Source organism: Pelodiscus sinensis, chromosome 14, assembly GCF_052426305.1.
Source record: "Pelodiscus sinensis isolate ZL-2025 chromosome 14, ASM5242630v1, whole genome shotgun sequence".
NCBI lineage: Eukaryota > Metazoa > Chordata > Testudines > Trionychidae > Pelodiscus > Pelodiscus sinensis.
In genome coordinates this window covers 626961-644623 of record NC_143065.1, presented here as the reverse complement: position 1 = coordinate 644623, position 17663 = coordinate 626961, and the positions used below count along the sequence as shown (strand labels likewise).

Sequence of the window (17663 nt, the reverse complement as noted above, 5' to 3'; positions counted from 1 at the left end):
CATCCCCCAGCCTCTTCCCTTTTCAGGGACCCCTCTCACGAGATGCTCCTTCGGCAGGAGGTGTCCAACCTGTTGATGCTAGGGGCCATAGAAAGGGTACCTCCAAACGTAAGGGGAAAGGGTTTCTACTCCCGCTACTTCCTGGTACCCAAGGCGAAAGGGGGTATGCGTCCCATACTAGACCTCCGAAACCTGAACGCCTTTATAAGGAAGACAAAGTTCAGGATGGTGACGCTAGCCTGCATCCTCCCATCGCTCAGAAAGGGGGACTGGTATGCTGCTCTCGATTTAAAGGATGCGTACTTCCACATTTCAATTTTTCCAAGTCACAGAAAATTCCTCCGGTTCACGGTGGGGCAGGATCACTTTCAGTTTACAGTCCTCCCCTTTGGACTGTGTACGGCCCCGAGGGTCTTTACAAAATGTATGACCGTGGTAGCCGCGTTCCTGAGGCGGCACAAGGTCCAGGTGTTCCCATATCTGGACGACTGGCTCATAAAGGGCAAGTCTCGAGAACAGGTACTGGACCATGTCTTGAGGGCCAGAGCTCTGTTCGAGGGCCTCGGCCTCCTCATAAACGAGGCCAAATCACTGCTGGAGCCCACGCAAGTGATAGACTTTGTGGGGGCCCATCTGGACTCGCCTGTAGGCAAGGCATCCCTACCGAAAGACAGATTTTCGACCATTCAATCGCTGGTAGTGGGGCTGCAGGAGTTCCCGACTACGACGGCGAGGACCTGCATGAGGCTCTAGGCCACATGGCAGCGGGCACTTACGTGGTCCAACACGCCAGGCTACGCAAGCGCCCGTTGCAGGGGTGGCTCAAGGTAGCGCACAACCCCTTGAGGTCGCCGCTGGATGCGGTGGTAACTATCCCCCAGGATGTCCTGCGCTCGCTGGACTGGTGGAAGGACGAGAGCACGGTGTGTGCGGGGGTCCAATTCACCAAGCCGTCCCCGTCGGTGCAGCTGGTCACGGACGCCTCGGACGTGGGATGGGGCGCTCACCTGGGCAACCTCAGGACACAAGGTACGTGGTCGGCAGAGGAGGCTCGCCTCCATATAAATATCAAGGAGCTGCGGGTGGTCAGGCTGGCCTGCAGGGCATTCCTTCCCCACTTACAGAACAGAGTGGTGGCGGTGCTGACAGACAACACTACGGCCATGTTCTATATCAACAAACAGGGTGTCGCGCGTTCCTCTCCCCTGTGCCGGGAAGCCCTAGAGCTATGGGAACTGTGTATAGCCCACGGCATCTGCCTGGAGGCCTCTCACCTCCCAGGAACCAGGAACGGGCTGGCAGACAGGCTCAGCCGTTCAATCCAGGCGCACGAGTGGGTGCTAAGGGGGGATGTACTTCACGAGGTCTTCCAGAGGTGGGGGTTTCCCCGCCTGGACCTGTTCGCAACTCTGAGCAACGCCAAGTGCGGGGAGTTCTGTTCGTACATGGGGCACGGGCAGGGCTCTCGGGGAGATGCGCTGCAGGTCAGCTGGCCCAGGGGCCTACTCTATGCCTTCCCCCCGTTCCCTCTGATCCACGACACACTCCTCAGAGTGCAGAGGTTCAGGGCTCAGGCCATCCTGATAGCGCCAGTATGGCCTCGACAGTACTGGTTCACCACCTTGCTGGATCTGACTGTGGAGGGCCCGCTCAGGCCCCTAGTGCCAGATCTAATCACTCAGAGCTGCGAGGCCGGGGTGGCACTCCACCCGAACCTTCCATCTCTCCACCTAGCAGCGTGGCTCCTCAGTGGCTCTCAGTGACGGAGCGAGCCTGCTCTAGAGATGTCCAGGAGGTCCTCTTGGAAAGTAGGAAGCCGTCTACTAGAGCTCTCTACGAGGCTAAGTGGAGGTGGTTTACTTCCTGGCTGGAGGGCAGGACGCTCACTCCAGGTGAAGGGGCGGTTCCGACTGTCCTGGAATTCCTTCTCCACCTGCGGAAACAGGGCCTGGCCACAGCCTCCCTAAGGGTGTACCTGGCGGCCATAGCAGCCTTCCACGCTGGGGGGGGGCAGAGGTCTATCTTTGCCAACCCCTTGGTTAAAAGGTTTCTAAAGGGAGTCGACAGGTTCATGCCATATGAGAGGCCTCCGGTACCGGCATGGGACCTTAACCTGGTCCTGACTGCCCTTATGAAGCCCCCGTTCGAGCCCCTAGCTTCATGCTCCCTGACACATCTGTCTTATAAGGTAGCTTTCCTTGTGGCCATTACCTCGGCCAGGCGGGTGTCTGAGCTTAAGGCTCTCACCTCAGAACCACCTTACACGGTGTTTTTTAAAGACAAGGTGAGGTTGCGTCCACACCCGGGATTTCTTCCCAAGGTGGTCTCACACTTCCATATGTCCCAGGATATTTACCTGCCAGTGTTTTACCCTAAGCCACACGCGTCGCCCAGGGAACAGGCTCTGCACTGCCTGGACGTTAGGAGGGCGTTGGCTTTTTATATAGATAGGACACGAGAGTTTCGTAAGTCAAATCAACTGTTTATTTCAGTGGCGGAAAGGATGTATGGTCAGCCAGTCTCGACGCAGCGTATATCCTCGTGGATTACTTCCTGCATTCGACTGTGTTACGAGGGCGCGGGTAGACCACCGCCGCGCATAACAGCACATTCCACTAGAGCCCAGGCGACGTCGGCGGCGTTCCTGGCCTGCGTGCCGATCTTGGAGCTCTGCAGGGCAGCAACCTGGTCATCAGTGCACACCTTTGCAGAGCATTATGCAATCACGCAGCTGGCCAGGGAGGATGCTGCTGTCGGGACCGCAGTTCTGTGTTCTGCAGAATAATGAAATAATACTTAGTCACCTTCCGACCCCGCCTCCGGAGGGGGGACACGGCTAGGGACTCACCTAATCAGAATGGACATGAGCAAGCACTCGAAGAAGAAGAAGAGGTTACTTACCTCGTAACTGTAGTTCTTCGAGATGTGTTGCTCATGTCCATTCTGCATCCCACCCACCTCCCCGTGTCGGAAGGAGCCGGCAAGAAGGAACTGAGGGGTGGGAGGGCCAGCAGGGGTATATATGCACCGGTATACCGGCGCCACTCCAGGGGGCTCCCTGCTGGCCCTATGGGTACTGCTAAGGGAAAAAAGCTCCTGAATCCGTGCACGCGGCGCGCGTACACCTAATCAGAATGGACATGAGCAACACATCTCGAAGAACTACAGTTACGAGGTAAGTAACCTCTTCTTTTTTTCTTTCAAAATAGCGCTATTTCAAAATAGTGCCATAATGCAATTATGCAAATGAAGCGCGGGATATTTAAATCCCTGCTTCATTTGCAGTTTCGAGTGTCTGCATACCCTAGTAGTGACTGTAAATCCTCAACTACTAAAAATGTAGACATACCCTAGGAGAGCCTGTAAACCCTTAGCTACTAAAATGACAGAAATACATTTCCCCATCTCTCACATGCCTGCTGCTTCTACTCAGCACAACCAGAAAGGAATTTAATATTCATTTCATTGAGGGCTTTGTAACACTGGTAGTTTTCTCTGAATAATTCTGTATTTTAAGGAAATGCTAATTTACAGACCTGGTCATGAACCAATGTAAATTAATATAGCTCCATTGACTTCAATGGAGCTACATCCCTCTTCCATGAGTTGAGGATTTATCCGTATATTTTAGAAGATCTATGTAGAAATGACATCGAGTTAAAAGGAACAGAACTCTTTCTGGTGTACATAATTATCTTGTTACATTTTCCCTCTTTTATTAGGAAGCCAAAAATGCTTCCCAGCTGGTATATTTTGCCTTTTAAAAATGTTATTTTATTAATGTTACCTTGTATAACCGTTTATACATGTTACCTGTAATTCTTCTTATATTTAAAATATTGTATTGCCCTTTATGTCTCTTGCTGAGTGTTACTCATTTTGTGCCATAGCCTTTCTGAATTTCTCCCTAAGTATTTGTTCTGTTCTTTCGGTACTCTTTTCAGTTTGACCATGTTTCCACTTTTTGTAGGATTAATTTATGATTTATGATTAATATCATTAAAGAGCACCCAGTGGAGCTACATTGGTCTTTTGCTATTCTTCCTCTTTTTCCTTTGCATTGGAATATTTTGTAACTGCAATTAATATTGTCTCCTTGAGGAGCTGCCAGCTGTTCTGAACTCCTTTTTCCCTTACGTCTTCTTTCAATGGGACCTTACCTACCCGATCTCTGAGTTTGTCTGCCTTTTCAAGTCCTTCAGAGGGGTAGGCGAGTTAGTCTGTATAGCATAAACTTAAAAAACAACAAATAATCTGGTAGCGCTTTAAAGACTTTGTTAATCGACTGTTCTCACTCCTTTGTTTCCTTAGAATCCTGAAATCACTCATCTCATGATCATGGTCACTCTAATCGCCTTTCACCTTCAGATGCATCACCAAATTTTCCCTGTTTGTCAGAATCAAGTATAAAATGGCCACCCCTTGGCTACTTGCTCCATTTTCAGTAACAAAAAGTTAGTGTGCATATTAGCAAGATATTTCCACACTGTCCAGTTGTAGCCTCAGGTTATACCTTGATTATAGTTACAGGAGATCTGTTTCAAATAGTTTGATAACTTTATTCAAATGGAAAAGAAAATTATTTTCATTCTCGGTGGATCTTCTTAACTTTTGGTGTGCAGGGCATACAGCAGTGACAAATGATAACATCGACAGGATAAAATGATAACATTGACAGGATAATGTTCACTTGAGACTGCTAAGGGAAAAATAATGTATCAGAAAACAGATATCTATAATGAGCCTACATGATGAGTTTCCAACTATTTCTGACCACCCAGCGTACACTGCTAAGAATTCTCTTTGCAAAGAGTTTGTAGGTAAATGGAGACACCCTTTCCACTAGAGTATATATTATTTTTCTTTGCTGGCATCCAAATGCTAGGGAGGATCCTTAATAAATTAATGTTGTTTTAAGCTAAAACCCAAAATTTATTTGAGTTGTCAGCTTTTATTGGAATGGAGAACAAGTGAAGAATGAAACATTTTTGTAATGAAAAAAATATTGTGGTAGTTGGATTTGTTCTTTTATACACAGTATTCAAAATGAAGTAGCTCTAAGCTATCCACATCACTTGGGCTGTTGTGTAATGAATAATATATGTATGAAAACACTAACTAGCCTCAGCATGTGGTCTGTCAATATATAGCCAGTCATTTTTCATTTGAGGTGACATAAGCCAAGAAATACAGTACAGATGCTTTAAATTTCCTATCCCTTAAGTATATAGAAAAGGTTAAAACTAAGTCATCCTCTTTCACAGACAAATTAGATAAAGAATCAAACATCTCCTGGATAGTTCTGGTCAACTCATTCAAGTCTGGTCAACTCATGACTCCTTCCTAGATAGTTCTATTTGTTTCAGGTCCTCCCAGGAAATGAACCAGATGCATTTGTGAGAACATCCACAAGACTATTTCACACTAGACTTAGGGAACGTGATGGGAGAGTAGTACTCCCTATTATACTGTGAATATAATTGACCTTTCACCCACACTGAAATCAGTGGAGACGTGCTGGTGTAATGCTGATGTGCAAGGAGAGTGAGTCCCTGTTTCCTTTCTTCCTGGCAGCTGAGTGAGGGCTTTGAATGGAAATATTAAAACCACTGATGTAACTAACACAAAGCCAAATTGTGCGGAGGATTCTTGGGAGACAGAGTTTTGGAACATGCAACAGTCTTGTGCAATTAGTTGTGCAGACAATTGCGATCATTATCATTTGAGAGAATGTACATGAGTAAACCCAAATTATGTGCCCTAGAAGCACAACTCAAGAACAAATTTGTTTCCAATGTATTATCAGACTTTTAAAATCCGTATGTCCAGATAACTTGCAGCCAAAAGCTGTCTGAGGAGTGAGTTAGACTGTTAATATTGATTTTGTTCAGTGTTTGAACAGTGAAGAAGTTCCAGGAGACCAGAGGAAAGTTAATGTGTCCATTTTTAAAAAGCGTCAGTAGGATGACCTCAGTAATAATAGGTTTGTTAGCCTGATATCAGTTCTGGGCAATAATATGGAATGGATGATACGGGACTTGACTAATAAAGATTTTAAAAGTAATATAATTAATGCAAATCAAACTGAGTTCATAAAAAATAGTTCCTAAAAAATTTTGATACCTTTTAAATGTGATTACAAATATGGATGATAACGATAATAGTGTTGTGTATAGGGTTGCCAGATGGTTTCAACAAAAATACCAGACACACTTGACATTACATCACAATTTACGTTACATCTTATTTAGAAAATACTGGATATTTATATCAATTTGTTTCCCAAACAGAAAGCTCAAATACTGGATTGTTCAGTTCAAAACTGGATACCTGGCAACACTTGGTATACTTAGACTTCTGCAAGGCTTTTGACGTGGTAGTGCATGGCAATTTGATTTAAAAAAATGGAATGATATAAAAATAACATGATAGAAAATAAATTAAAAACTGGCTAACTGATACGTCTCAAAATGTAACTGCAAATAAGGGAAGCTCATCAAGTATTTCTTGGCCCTTTCCTAGTTAATATTTTTTATCATTGATGAGGAACAAAACATAAAATTATCACTGATAAAGTTTGCAAGTAACACACACATTAGGGAATAGTAAAAAAAAACTAAAAGGAAAGATCACTGCTTCAGAGCAATTGGATCTTTGGTAAGTAAACAATATGCTTTTTTATATGGCTAAATGCAAATGTATACATCCAGAAACAAAGAATGTGGGCCATACATATAGGATGGAGGCGACCATCCTGAGAAGCAGTGACCGTGAAAAAAAGACTTTGGAGGTCATGGTGGATAATCAGCTGAACATGAGCTCGCAGAGCTCTGGCCAAAAGAACGAATGCAACCCTGTGATGTGTGAACAGTGGAATTTCAAGCAGGAATAAAGAGGATAGTTTACCTCTCTATTTGACACTTCTGGGACCACTGTTGGATTACTTTTCCAATTCTGGTGCTCACAATGCAAGAAGGATGATGCTAAATTGCTGAATGATTAAAGGATTAGAAAAAGTGCTTCATAGTGATAGATTCAAAGAACTCAATCAATTTAGCTTAAGAAAGGATAAGGGCTGATTTGATTACAGTATATGAGTATCTAGGGAACAAATATTTAATAATGTATCAGTATGCCAGATAAATGTATAACATGATCTGATGGCTGGAGGTTGAAGATAGACAAATTCATGCATTTTTAACATAGTAATTAACTGTGTAAGTAACTTTCCAGGAGTTGTGGTGGAGTCTCCATCAATGACTTTTGTTAAATCAAGATTGGATGTTTTTCCAATAGATCTGCCCTGGGCATTATTTTTTTTTATACTGGAGGTCAGACAAGATGATCATAATAATCCCTTCTGGCCTTGGACTCTATGAATTCTTATCACTCATTGCTCTACTCCTATTTTTGCAATATCTTTTATAAAATGGGATAACCAGAACTAACCACAGAATTCCAAGTGAGGGAATGTCATTGATTTATATGATAGCAGCATAATATTTTCATTATTATTTTCCATCACATTCTGTATATGCACTAACACTTGATTTTTTTTGACTGCTGCTGCACGCAGAGCAGAGATCATCACTGAGCATTCTGTGCCGAGGCCTAGATTTATTTTATTGTGTTTTTTTCTTCCCTGCTGAGTGGTTACAATTCATGATGAATGTAGCATTTTATCTGATAAATTCAAAGTAATCCTAATATGCATTACCTTTCATTTGGTAACAGTGAATTTCCACCTCTATCACTGTTTCACATTTCCACTGTTAGGTCCCTTAGAATTTCTTCAGTCTTTTCGAGTCTCCACTTATCCAAATAAAAACATGCATTTAAATCCCATTTTTATAAACAAAATATACTAACATTTGTCCTTTGGGAACTTTTGGTTATCCTACTGTTAACCTTTGACACACTATTAAATTGACTTTTTATATATTATATTTTCTTTATTTTTTCCCCAAGAACCAAAGTTAATTCCCTATATGGGGGCAGGATAGATTCAGGAAATCAATTTATTGTTCAACTTTTAGATAAAATTAGCAAGACAATTGAAGTATTGCCTTCTAAAGCATATCAAATGGTCTGAGACTCTAATTTGTGGAATAGAAAAACTGAGGAATTAAGGAATATGGACAAATATTGCATGTCAAAAGGGACTCATTGGCAGTAGGCCATATAAGAGCTGCCTATAATTCACACACACAAACCCAAAACTAAAAAGCACAGTAAGAGAACCAAAAAAGTACCACAGTGGCTTAATAATCAAGTAAAAGACGCAGTGAGAGATAAAAAGGCTTTGTTTAAAAAATGGAAGTTAAATCCTAGTGAGGAAAATAGAAAGGAGCCTACAAACTGTCAAATGAAGTGTAAAAATATAATTATGAAGGTCAAAAAGAAATTTGAAGAACGGGTAACCAAAAACTCAAAGACTACGTCTACACTGGCCAGTCTTGTGCAAGAACATATGCAAATGAGGCATGCCGATAAATATCACCATGCCTTATTTGCATACTTAATGAGCCGCCATTTTGTGCACGGAGCTTTTGCGCAAGAAGGAGCAGTCTACACTGCTCCTTCTTGCGCAAAAACCCCCTCTTGCACAAGAGCTGTTCTGACTGAAAATAAGCGGCAGAACAGTTCTTGCGCAAGAGGGGGTTTTTGCCCAAGAAGGAGCAGTTTAGACTGCTCCTTCTTGCGCAAAAGCCTCTTGTGCAAAATGGTGGTTCATTAAGTATGCAAATGAGGTGCATTGATATTCATCACCATGCCTCATTTGCATATGTTCTTCCTCAAGACCGGCCAGCGTAGACGTAGCCAAAAAGTATTAGCAAAACTTTTTAAAAATACAATTTGTAGTTCCACGGGCTGCTCCTGAATCACACTGGACCTTGGGCTACAGGTACAGATACATTCTTGATAAATACTTTCTGAAATTCAAAACAGTTTGTAATTATTAATTAATCCCATTTTTACATTGCTATAAATGCTTTTTTTTTTAATTTTCATGTTTCGCCTTTCCATTTTAAGGAGCATTGGCGCTCTGCCCAGATTTCAGAATCCACTGTTTTTATTTAATTGTGTTGTACTGCTCCTCGCCCTTGGCAATAGTTGGGAGTGCTGTAGAAAGAGTTATAAAATACTTTCTGTTGTGCCAGTTGGATCAAAGTAAGGGGTAGGTGCCCATGTGCACTTCACTAAACTGTGTGTTCTGACTTAAGTGGCCATATTGTGATTGGATTAGGAAATAATTCAGTTGAGTTTATCCAGTTTTAGGATTTATGCCAAATGAGTGTGGCGTTTCTATGGTGAGCTAGTTAATGTGCTGTGGAGCTGAACAGAAACAAATTACGTATTTAGGACCATTAATAATCCATTTGATCAACTATTGTAACATAAGAAACAGATTCAGTCTTGGGTTTTGTAAATAAAATGGCCACAGAATAGCTCACAGATCTAATAGAAGCCGAGTAAGTAAAACATTACGTGACAATGTAAAGTAATCCTTGTCAGAGACCTCTAATGTCCAGATCTGAATATTGGCCACTACTTCTGAGTGCTGAATTTGCAGGTATCCACAATGAAGGAATATTTTCCTGTTTTATAAGAACCTCCATTCAAGGCCATATCCTTAATGGATGTAAATTAGTGCAACTCCATTGAAGTAGATGGAACTGTGTGGGCTTATACCAGCTGAGAATCTGCTTCTCTGGTCCTTAAAATGTTTACCTTCATTGTGTCCTGAATTCTCTAGAGCAGGAAATTAAAGATGCATATCTAGGCATGTGAAAAGACCCCTACAAATTGGCTATAAAATAACAGGCAGCTTTAAGGTTTTGAGCTGGGGTTCTTTTTATTATTATGACATCCTGAACCAGACGAGCAACTTAAGATAACTTCTGCCCTAAAGCAGAATCGCAGAGGCACAATTCTGAATATATCTACTGTATTTTCTGTGGAGAATCAAATGTCAGATTTATTATATGGATGGTCTTCTCCTTCTTTCCTGCTCTCTATAATGCTACTTTTTCCCTTCCTCCCCACCTTGCTATTTTCTCTTTTCTAGCCTTTGTGTCACCCACTGTGTCCCCTTTCTCATGGTATTTTCAGGATGATGGGTACAATACTGATTCCATTTAAGTCAGTGGGAGTATTGCCTGGTTCAATGAAACCAATATTTCACTTGGTGCTTTCAAATCTCCTACCTTTATGGAAATTCCTATACAATTGAATAGAAATATTGAACTAAAGATGTGAATAATACTGTAAGACAAGGTGACATGAAAAATAGTAATAAGTGATTTGCAAAGTGTTTTAAGCATTCTATCATTAATATTGTCTATAAGGAAAATCAGTAAAATTCGTCATCTGTTTTGATCAACAATGAGGCTAACTTTGTCAAAATGAATCTGTAAAAGGTAGCCAACGTGTATTACAAACCCAGAAAATAAATGGGACTAGGATTTAAAAAATAGAAAACAAAGAAAAGAAAAATACTTCAATTTTAATTAGATGAAACTGAATATTTCATGTTGTGTTATTCAAGGTGGTATAGGAGACATTTTTAAAATTAGCAGTCTATTGATTTAAACCATCTATTTCACTTAGACTATGTCTAGACAGCAGGGCTATTCGGGGATACTGGATGTATCCTGAAATAGTAATTCTGTCTCTTTAAAGGTGCCCGTTATTTCAAAATATATTTTGAAATTACGGGCGTGCTATTCCTGTAACCCTCATTCCATAAGGGTTAAATGACTTGTCGGAATAGTGCTTTATTTTGAAATAAGCTATTTCAAAATAACCCCAAAATAAGCTATGCAATTTGCTTAGCTCAAATTGTTTTGCTTATTTCGAGGTAATATTGCTGTGTAGTCTCACCCTTACAGAGAAATCGGGCAAGTCCAGACTGTTTCACAGAAATTGTTGCCTCTTGACTACTTTATAAGAAGTGTTCTGGATTTAAGATTAATGTTCTTTAGCATAACTATCTAGCTACCAATGCAATTAATTTTTTTGAATACAGATCAAGTCTCATTCAAAGTGATTGAAAATGCATGTATCTGTGTTTCAAATTGCTGCAAACATTGTAGGTCACATACTGCTATAAAAAAAAAGGCTGTACCTTATTAACTGGGAACAGTATCGTCCTGTGATATATATGCAGTTCCTTCTTAATTGCTTTACCAGGAAAGGGAAGAACCTGCTAAAGCCAGATTCTGTGGGCAAACTTGGTAAAAAGTATTTCATGCCACTTATTCTATGTGATTCTTCCTAAAAGGAAACAGACGTCACTGATTTACCGCTTGCCTTCTTGCCTTTTTGATGATAGCTTTATTGATAAACATTTTGGATAAAAACACATAGTTCAAAAGGGACACAATGTGTGCTGTAAAGATAGGGACAAAATGATATACTATAGTTGGAAAAAGACAGGTCTAATGACAATGACCGAAAAAGAGAACACTGATCCTATAAACTTCTTCTGTCACATCAGTTAAGAATGCGGCAATTTCCATTCACTTTTTACCTTTTGCAGAGTTTAATCGACTTGCCACACAAGAAAATACTAAGTTAATTGCTCTTGATTGTCTAATTAGAAAACATTCCTGCCTGAAGAAGTGTCCAGTAAATTCTCATGTATTTTATTATTGCCTTTTAATTCTTTATCTAATAAAAAAGTGTAATTTGAATGAATTTAGAAGTACTACAGCCCCGTAAGTTGAGGTATATGATTTTAAAATGTACCAAGTATTTTACTTAGTACTTAATGCCTAAATAATATTGGGTTCAACATAACAAGCAACTGCAGTTAAGATAATGTGTCTAATTGCCTGTATCATTACCCATTGGTGAAAGAACACAAAGCTATATCCTTTATGAGAAGTGATTTTATCAAAACATAGCTTCTTTCATGTAAGGGGATGTCTAGCTTAGATGTTTCATAGTGTCATCCTGGCTTGTAGTGGCTTTCAATTCTGGGTCATTGTTTCTAGTAGCCACCTCAAATTGGTAAGAATCCAAGTTCAGTAGTACAATCTGCTGCCATAAATTTGCGTAAGTGAAATGAGGTGGTGGTACCAGTCCAGTTCTTAATGGCTAGCTGTCCATATATTGTAAAGAGCATTTTGAGGTGATGTTAATTGACTTCTTAGTTATCAGTCTCAGAGGAAAGGCCCAGGAATAAACATACAGGAGCCAAATTATCTTCCCACCCTCAGAGGTAGTCACTCTGGATCAGTGGTGAGGCACATTGTTGGAGTAACGTATGAAGTGCTTCCTTATGCTTTTGCTGCATTTGTTCTATAGGGAACCACAGGAATTTTGTCTCCATGGGAGGTCAGCTGTAGGATTCACCATTCTCTGTTCAAAGTAAGAATGGTAGGGCACCATTCCCCTCCCCTGGACTGGTTTGTCTGACCAGCATTTCTGTAAATTGTACAGTAGCTGGTGGTGGCTTGATATGCTTTGCTATCTCAACAACTGTTAGTCCTGCATCTTTCATCAACACTAAATTAATTCACCAACAAAAGATGTATTCATTTTATCACATGCTGACAGAGATAGTGCAATCATCAAGAGCTGACGTTCAGATAATGAAGGGAACCTGATTTAGCAATACATGCATTGTATGTCCATATTTTGTTATTTCACATCTCCTCTACTGCATTCATCAAAAAATAAAAGAACCTATTAAATACTTGTCATGATAGTTTCGTTACTGTACTTTTTAATATCTTTTTTCTCTAATTTGTGAACGAGATAAGGAAATATTAATCTGTGAATATACTTAAGTCCCTTGCTGATGGAAGTGAAATGGGGAACATTCGAACCTCATTTTAATGTGATAACATAAGCCACAGACAGGTATTTGCAGGCACCGTAAATGAAAAAAATAGTTCTCCAACAAGACAGGAACACAGCTAAATTTATTCTTTCTATTTGTGAAACCCCCGTCCCCCACAAAAAATGCCACCCAACACAGAGTTGATTAACTTGTTTGTTGAAACAGCAACATTTGAAAACAAACAAACATAAGACCGGATCCAAAGCCCTTTGAAATGAATGAAATAATTCCCTTTGTCTTCAATGGGTTTTTTTTGATAATTCCCACATTGCAATTTTTATTGTTGTAATTCAAGTTTCATAGTTCACTTTCCATAGTAGAATCACCAGCATACAGTATAATAAACTGGAAATAATGATTTTATTATTTTCCTGATAATTAATTTTTTTATAGTTTACAAAATTATTCCCAAGCTGTATATATTTGTGGCACTATGATTCCCTATGTAGTATTTTAATTACAAAAATGATTAATCTTTCAATGAAAACAAATAGTCCCTCTGGTGTTCATATGATTGTTTTCCTAAGTGTGTTTTTGTATTTCTATTTTTGCTATGTTTACAGAACTTTTATCACCTACTGTGGATTTCAAAAATATTAATTTATTGGTAGCAGTGTTAATAAACCTGTAGTTCAAGAAATGGAATTTACAAGTTCATGTCATGAATGTTATAAAGAATCAGTTTCTGGAGAACAAGAAGCAATGTGGGTGCAGGAGGTTACAACATGGGAGAATCTGGAAGCCCAGGAGAGAAATCCTTTATAAGGTTCTTAAAGGGCATATTTTAAAATTCTCAATAGATATGAAGCTCTCTCAGGGCACTATAGAATGTTATTTGGGGAAACATGGGAGAGAACAAAGCTCTCAGACAGCTTCATACTGTCCAGTGACTCGAGGTTTCGGAAGTTTTGGATGCCTATCTGAAGGGATCTAGACTCTAGGCTTTGGAGAATTGGCTGGAAATCTCACATGATAAGGTTCACTCTGTTTCAGCCTAGCTATAAACACTGAAATAAAAGGTGTTGGGGGGTTGTTTGGTGTGGCTGCTTCTGCTCTTGGCTGAAACGAGGAAGTGCAGAGGCGTATATGTGTTTTGTTCTTTAAAATTTATACATACATTAGGGTATATCTAGACTACAGGCTTTTGTCAACAGAAGTTTTGTCGACAGATACTGTTGACAAAGCTTCTGTCAACAAAGCAAGTCGCTTTGTCAACATGACAGTGTAGATGCAATAACGCCTTCTGTTGACAGAACACTGGCGACAAAAGGCATTATTCCTCGTAGAATGAGGTTTACAGCTGTCAACAAAAGTGCTGAGTTCTGTCGACATTACGTCGACAGAACTCAGCATCAGTGTAGACACAGATATAGTTTTGTCGACAATAGTCCACTTTTGTCGACAAAACCCTGTAGTCTAGACATACTCTTAGAGTGCAAGTTTTGGGGGTCAGAGCTGCATCGGACCTAGCAAATGAGAGTTCTGATCCTACACTTAGAGCTTTGGACCCTACTTTAATATAAATAATAATAGTACCGGTTGGACCTCTCTGATCCGGCACCATCAGGACTTGATGCTCAGGAACGAGAGAATTTGCCAGACCAAAGGAGGTCTCCTGCCACCAGCTCCCAGGACTCTCTTAAGAACAGATTAAGAGCTATTTAGAAAAGTTAAGTATCAGAGGGGTAGCCGTGTTAGTCTGAATCTGCAAAAGCGACGAGGAGTCCTGTGGCACCTTATAGACCAACTGAAGTGTAGGAGCATAAGCTTTCGTGGGCAAAGACCCACTTCGTCAGATGCATGTAGTGGAAATTTCCAGAGGCAGGAATAAATATGCAGGCCAGGATCAGGCTGGAGATGACCAGGTGGATCCAATCAAGGAGGATGAGGCCCACTTCTAGCAGCTGATCTGGAGGTGTGAATTCCAAGAGAATAGAAGCTGCTTTTGTAGTTAGCAAGCCATTCACAGTCTTTGTTTAATCCAGAGTTGATTGTGTCAAACTTAAAGATGAACTGTAGCTCAGCAGTTTCTCTTTGAAGTCTGGTCCTGAAGTTTTTTTGCTGCAGGATGGCTACTTTTAGATCTGCAATTGTGTGTCCAGGAAGAAAAGTTAGACATACACCAATCCATGGGGACAGATTGAATGCATCCAAAGGTACTGAGAGAGTTGGCAGATGTTGTTATAGAGCCTTTGGCCATTATCTTTGAAAACTCATGGCAATCAAGGGAGGTCCCAGATGAATGGAAAAAGGCATATATAGTGCCCATCTTTTAAAAAAGAGAAGAAGGACAGTCCAGGGAACTACAGAGCAGTCAGCCTCACCTCAGTCCCTGGAAAAATCATGGATCCTCAAGGAATCCATTTTGATGCACTTGTAAGAAAGGAAAGTGATCAGGAATGTTCAGCATGGATTCACCAAGGTCAAGTCATGCCTGACCAACCTGATTGCCCTCTATGATGAGGTAACTGGCTCTGAGGAGATGGGGAAGTTGGTGGATGTGATATACCTTTCCTTTAGCACAGCTTTTGTTACTCTCTCCTACATAATTCTTGCCAACAAGTTAAGGAAGTATGGATTGGATAAATGGACTGTGAGGTGGATAGAAAGCTGGCTAGATTGTCAGGCTCAACGGGTCGTGATCAGTGGTTTGATGTCTGATTGGCGGTCGGTTTCAAGCAGAGTGCCCCAAAGATTGGTTCTAGGGCTGGTTTTGTTCAACATCTTTATTAATGACCTGGATGAGGGGATGGATTGCACTCCCAGCAAGTTTGCAGATGACACTAAGCTGGGGGAGAGGAAGATATGTTGGAGTGCATGGATAGGGTCCAGAGTGACCTAGACATTGGAGGATTGGGCCACAAGAAATCTAATGAGGTTCAACAAATACAAGTGCAGAGTCCTGCCCTTGGGACAGAAGAATCCCAAGCATTGTTACAGGCTAGGGACCACCTGGCTAAGCAGCAGTTTGGCAGAAAAGGACTTGGGGATTACAATGGATGAGAAGCTGGATACGAGTCAATAATGTGTCCTTGTAGCCAAGATGGCTAATGCTGTATTAGGGTGCATTAGAAGGAGCATTGCCGGCAGATCCAGAGAAGTGATTATTCCCCTTTATTCGTCTCTGGTGAGGTCACATCTGAAGTATTGCATCCAGTTTTGGGGGCCCCTACTACAGAAAGGATGTGAATGCGTTGGAGAGGGCCCAGCAGAGGGCAATGAAAATTATTAGAGGGATGGAGCACATCACCTATGAGGAGAGGCTGAGGGATTTGGGCTTGTTTAGTCTGCAGAAGCGAAGAGTGAGGGGGGATTTGATGGCAGCATTTAACTACCTGAAGAGAGATTCCAAAGAGGATGGAGAGAGGCTGTTCTCAGTGGTGACGGATGGCAGAACAAGGAGCAATGGTCTCAAGTTGCAGTGTGGGAGGGCTAGGTTGGATATTAGGAAAAACTGTTTCATTAGGAGGGTGGTAAAGAACTGGAATAGGTTACCTAGGGAGGTTGTGGAATCTCTGTTTGTGGAGGTTTTAAAGTCCCAGCTTGAGAAAGCCCTGGCTGGGCTGATTTTTTGGGGTTGGTCCTGTTTTGGGAAGGGACTGGACTTGATGACCTCCTGAGGTCTCTTCGGGTACGTCTAAACTACATGGCTCCGTCAATGGAGCCATGTAGGTTTGTTGTTTTGGCAAAGGCAAATGAAGCTGCGATTTAAATGATCGCGGCTTCATTTAAAATTTACATGGCTTCCGCGCTGAGCCGACAAACAGCTGATCAGCTGTTTGTCTGCTCAGCGCGCTAGTCTGGACGCTCCCCTGCCAACATCAAAGCCCTTTGTCGGCAGCCACTCCAGAGGGGTGGCGGCCCGCAAGCGGATGTCCTGGCGTTGCAGAGCAGGGGCGAGCCAGACACAGAGCTCCTAGAAGGTGGCCTTCCGCATCCAGAAGTTTCGGAGCCACTGGTCATCGTCCCACTACTGCATAACTAGCCAGTCCCACCAGTCAGAATTGGTGTCCAGCCTCCAAACTCGCCTCTCCATAAATAAGTTTGGGGGCAAGGGCAGCAGGGCTGCAGCTTGAGTGAGAGGCTCAAAGCTGGGCGCAGGATCCAGCTCTGCTGCAGAAGTCATGAAGCTCTTCTGAGCATGCAGCAGAAGCCATCGCCTTCCCAGGAGCAGCTCAGACTCTCTGGCCAAAAAGCACAAAAGTGAAAAGCCAAAAACCAAACCTGCAAATAAACTGCTGTGGTGTCCAAGGAAGCAGGGAAACCAGAGCAAGAACTGCAGCGGCTTGGCTTTCCCTTGAGGAGGTAGGCAAGCCAGAAACAGGAGTAGAGCAATGGCTGTCCAGGAGGATCCCATTAAGCATGCATCTCTGCAGGGAGCATGCAGCAGTGCCTGGGCTGTAAGGCTGCCCCTGTGACCTTCCAGAAGCACTTCCGGGTGCCTTCTTTTGTCGACAGAGTGTCCAGCAGTCTGGATGCTCTTTGTCAGCAAAGCGGGTCACTTCGTCTAGCCGCTTAATGTAGGCTAGACGCTCTTTGTCAACAAAGTTTCTGTCAACAGAAGCTTTGTCGACAAAAGCCTGTAGTCTAGACGTACCCTTAATGTGTGTTTAATCCTGCAGTATGAGAAGAAAGCTACATTTTCTAATATTTGAATACTGAAAATGTTGTTGTCCTAAAAGTTTTTAATGCACTTTTGCATTTTAAAGGGAGAGGTTTTTTTCATAATCTACAGACATGAAGGAGTTATCACTGGTTTAAAAAGTTATGCTACATAACAGTGGTAAGAGAAATAGTAAGAGCTAGGACCACC

The 17663-nt window shown here is 41.9% G+C and overlaps 2 protein-coding genes across 3 annotated transcripts in view; both read left to right on the top strand.

Moving 5' to 3' along the window:
• Window positions 1-17663, top strand: part of THSD4 (thrombospondin type 1 domain containing 4) — a 687220-nt gene that overhangs the window by 538855 nt on the left and 130702 nt on the right. The window lies entirely within an intron of this gene.
• LOC149523566 (uncharacterized) lies at window positions 774-3058 on the top strand. Its single transcript, XM_089781871.1, has one exon. It carries the CDS (start codon window positions 995-997, stop codon window positions 2783-2785), a length of 1791 nt encoding a protein of 596 aa, XP_089637997.1. The 5' UTR covers window positions 774-994; the 3' UTR covers window positions 2786-3058.